The sequence below is a fragment of the Corylus avellana genome, chromosome ca3 (genome assembly GCF_901000735.1).
Source record: "Corylus avellana chromosome ca3, CavTom2PMs-1.0".
Classification (NCBI taxonomy): Eukaryota; Viridiplantae; Streptophyta; class Magnoliopsida; order Fagales; family Betulaceae; genus Corylus; species Corylus avellana.
In genome coordinates this window covers 5,105,129-5,109,188 of record NC_081543.1, presented here as the reverse complement: position 1 = coordinate 5,109,188, position 4,060 = coordinate 5,105,129, and the positions used below count along the sequence as shown (strand labels likewise).

At 38.1% G+C, this 4,060-nt stretch overlaps 1 protein-coding gene across 1 annotated transcript; it reads left to right on the top strand.

The window, feature by feature from the left end:
- The first annotated feature begins 965 nt into the window (after positions 1-965).
- On the top strand, positions 966-1,633 carry LOC132175201 (uncharacterized). Its single transcript, XM_059587073.1, has one exon. It carries the CDS (start codon positions 1,162-1,164, stop codon positions 1,582-1,584), a length of 423 nt encoding a protein of 140 aa, XP_059443056.1. The 5' UTR covers positions 966-1,161; the 3' UTR covers positions 1,585-1,633.
- Positions 1,634-4,060: the final 2,427 nt, after the last annotated feature.

Below are 4,060 nucleotides of genomic sequence, written 5' to 3'. Positions count from 1 at the left end.
TATAACATACATAATAGCCTATCTTTCTTTTTTTTTTCTTTTCTTAATTTGAAATTTTTACAACTCAAATATTATCTATAACATACACAATAACCTATCAGGCTATTATAAGACAATATCTATGAAAAGTCATTGTCTCAATCAGTTTCAGATTTACAGCAAATTCTTGAGAATCACGTCTCTATCCGCTGCCAAGTTCTTGATTCCATAGCATTTTTATCTTCGCTACTAGTGTTTTATCAATCACAATCCTCTTCGCTACCTTTACCATAGTGACAATTATTTTTTATTCTTGATAACTCCTCCGTCATTGGTCTATGGTTTACTTCTAGAAAAAGAACCATAAGAAAATAAAAGAATGACCGAAAACCAATTTCGTTATTTTTAAGGATTTGTGAAAACAAAACTTAAGAAAACAAATAAAACTTTACCCCCCATACATCGCTACTAAAAGCAGAACTAAAGATAATACATTCTTATTTAAAAACAACAAAAATACAATAATAAGAACCCAACACATTCTCACCCGTTCCACGCGCCACTGCCGGCTAGCCACGCGCCGCTAAAAAGCACCCCAAAAACCATTGACACACGCACCTTGATCAATCTATGGTGGAGGCAGGAAAAGGGAGGGGGAAGAAGGAAAGAGAGAGAGGGCGGGGAGGAGGGAGTCGTAACTCCCTCCCCCCACTCTTCTCAATATTGATGTTAGACATGCCATGTTTGGGTCCTTAAGTTAGTAGAAGGTAATAAATAAGTATTAAGAATGTTAAGAAAAACATGTATTTATCACGTATTAAAGAATACTTAACATTTATTGAAGTAGAATAAATAAAATTTATTCCTAACCAATTCTGCCCTCTCCTCTTTTAAAGGCCCCCAAGCATTCCGTATGTATGGAGGAAAAATTTTGCATCTATAAGTAGAAAGTCGAAGTAGAGACAAAAATTGCCGCGCATATCCAAATTGCCATTCTGTAGTTTTCAGCTCACAGACTGAGAGAAAAAGGATAAAATCCCTTTTGTGACTGAAAAGACATGGATGGCAGCGGCCTATCTCTCTCTCTCTCTCTACAGCCTCATCAGCTCAATGTAAGGCTCAAATTCACCCAAGGAAACATGGCCCCAACAAGACTGTCTTAGAGAGTTACAAAGGCCGACCATGAAGAAAAAGCTAGAGCTTGGAGACGACCATGACCTCGAAATCCTCAAGGCAGTGGCTCAAGCGTGGCACGGCCACTCCGGCAACTCTAGACCAACGAATGAGTTCGACGCCCACCGGAGAAATTTCAAAGGCAACCCTTCTCGGTTCAAGCTACAGGCAATGATGATGATGAGCAGAGCATCTGGTAAAGACAGCAAGATTGCAAGATGGGACTTCGGGCAATCGTTATGCGACTCTTACGAGATTGTCACCTTGTCCAGGCAGTTGGAGGCAGGGCTGCTGTCGGATGATCCGTTTACTGGGTCGGATAGTCCGAGTCGGGTCCATAGGAGGCGCAGGGAGAGCAGGCATAGCCTTAGGAATTTGTTTAATCAGATTTCTTCAAGGAGATATAATGAGGATGATATTCCTAAAGGCTAAATTAAGGATGATTTGTTTTGATCCATATTTTGATTAGTGTAGCCTCGATTTCTTTCTGTTCTGTGGATTCCATTTTCTTCACTTCACACCAGTATAAGAACACAGAGCAAAAAAATTTTTTTTAAAAAAATGTTAAATTAATGCTTATTAATTCCTATTTCATTTCTTCTTGCTTTGAAGATATGGTAATTTGTTCATGGCATGCTCTTTAGTGGTTTTTATGCTGCTGATCGATCATTTCCAAATTAAAGCTGCCTTTTGTTAAGTAATTTTGGTAGCAAAATCATAAAACAAGGATCTTTTGTCGGTATCAATGGACTCAACTAAATTTGGGAGGAATTAAAGAAATACCCAATAAGTGGATTGCTTTGCTCTAAGATTTTCCTTTAAAGATCGAGGTAGGATTTGGAAAAGAGTAGTGTTTAATTATCACTTATTTCAAAAGGTTAAGCTGATAATGTTTATATGTAAATCAACTATAACTCGATTTATTTAATTAAACAGGTCATATTCCTCAATCCTAACTATTTAATTTTATATTGAGTTCGTAAGTCGTATCAATCATTTTCAGCCCTATATCTTTCCTCGTTACAATTTGGATAGAGGGGGAGGAGGAAGGGGTATTTAAATGCAGTCAAAAGTAAACTCTAACTGCAGCCCATTCTGCCGCATAGTGGGCATAAAAGTTAGCATTTCTATTAAATTTTCGGACTTTTCGAAAGAAAAACACTAAATAGAATCATTAGCATCCGAGATTAAAGAAGAGATTCTCTAGTACTCTTGAATATTGATGGTTGGATATTGCAGAGTAAGTTCGATCTATAACTTAATTTGCAAGCCAATACTCTAAAGAAACAAATCCATAAGGACCATAACAACAACCAATCTGATAATAGTCATATCATTTTCTTAATTCATTTATTATAAAATTGCATCTCAGCATCCCAATATTCAAGAACAACAGAAGAGGTCTGGTGACACTATAGACAGGCGTATTATTTAGAGTGTTGATAACACTATATATATATGTATGTAATATGTCTTAAGATACTTGGCCTGCCAATTATCATCAACCTTGGGCATGCAACATCCTTCCAAGTTCCAAGCCTAATGAGCTTTGAAGGTTTTCCACTTGCAAAGCTCGAGTCCCTTGCGCTTCTGCTTGATGAAGCCATCAGCTTCCACGTCGATGCTCTCTTCGTAAACCTTACCAGCTCGATCATCTTCCTCGACTTGCTCATACGAGATCACCTCAACCTTCTCCTGGAACCGCACCGGGGCTTGATGCTTGTGATGGTGTTTGTGGTCGGAGCCGGCATGGTGGTGATCTTCTTCGTAAGCTATCTTGTTGTTGAAGACCAAGTTTGGGTACTGGGGAGGCTCAGGGAGCATGGTGGGGGTCCTTTCCATTCTATGAATGTGAGCATGGTAATCGTAGGAACTGGTGTCCCACCCAGGCTGCTGCTTCGTGGTGTAGTCACTGCTCCTCCTCATTGTGTTTGGCTTGCAGCTGGCTTAATTGGTTCACAAGTATGGGTGATGGACACAGTAATCAATTTATACACAAAAATAATCTTTTCTTTATTCTTGAATGATAATAGTGAATCTAATTCTCCATCTTTTTTGTCAACATCAAAGATCAGATTCATCCACAATGTTGGAATGGAATAGAATGCCTGAAAAGGGCAGGGAGTAGGGATGGATTCTTTGAAAGTAACATGCATGAGCATTTCTCATCTAGATTATAGGATAGAATACCGGTAGATGCTATATTTTTTTTTCCAACAATATTGACATGGCACTTAAAATAAACCATTGGATTTTTTTTTTATTTAATAAAAATTAATCCAATAATTAATTCGGAGTGTCAATTCAACTTGTTGGATGAATATTACATAGGATATACAATAGTACTAACGTATCTTGTGGCAGGCGGCTGCCTCAACTTGTTATGGTGTTGAGTTTTCCATGTAGAAATATATAATGGGAAGAGAATATAAAAGAGAAGAGAGAGAGAGAGTGGGAGCTGAGGGACGGTACATGGGCTACATTTTTACTATATTGAAGTATGTGAACCAATATTACATAGGTATCTATTTATAAAGAAATACCCTAAAATACATAATAAAAAATAAACTTAGAGAATAATATAAAATATTTTTAACACCCCCCATTAAACTCAAGGTCTAAACTTTGAGTTTCTAAAAAAAAAAGGAAATTTTACTATTTTATTTACTTTGTTGGAAAAGCCGCCGGAGTTAGCCAAACAGGCTACCAGGAAACTTGTCAAAGTTTGGGCGCAACGATGGCAAATGGTTGCCAGAGTTGTACGATGGCATATGGCGGCGACCAACGGTGCTAGATATCGCAAGCAAGAGGGCTACTGTTGGACTTGGCCATTATGGGTCTCTAATTAGGCCTTAAAGGCATGAGGGAGCTAGGCCAAAAATGGGTTGAAACCCGCTAGACCGAGTTG

What these genes read in the sequence shown, in the direction of transcription:
- LOC132175201 (XM_059587073.1), top strand. Translation starts at nt 1,162, where the DNA reads ATGAAGAAAAAGCTAGAGCTTGGAGACGACCATGACCTCGAAATCCTC.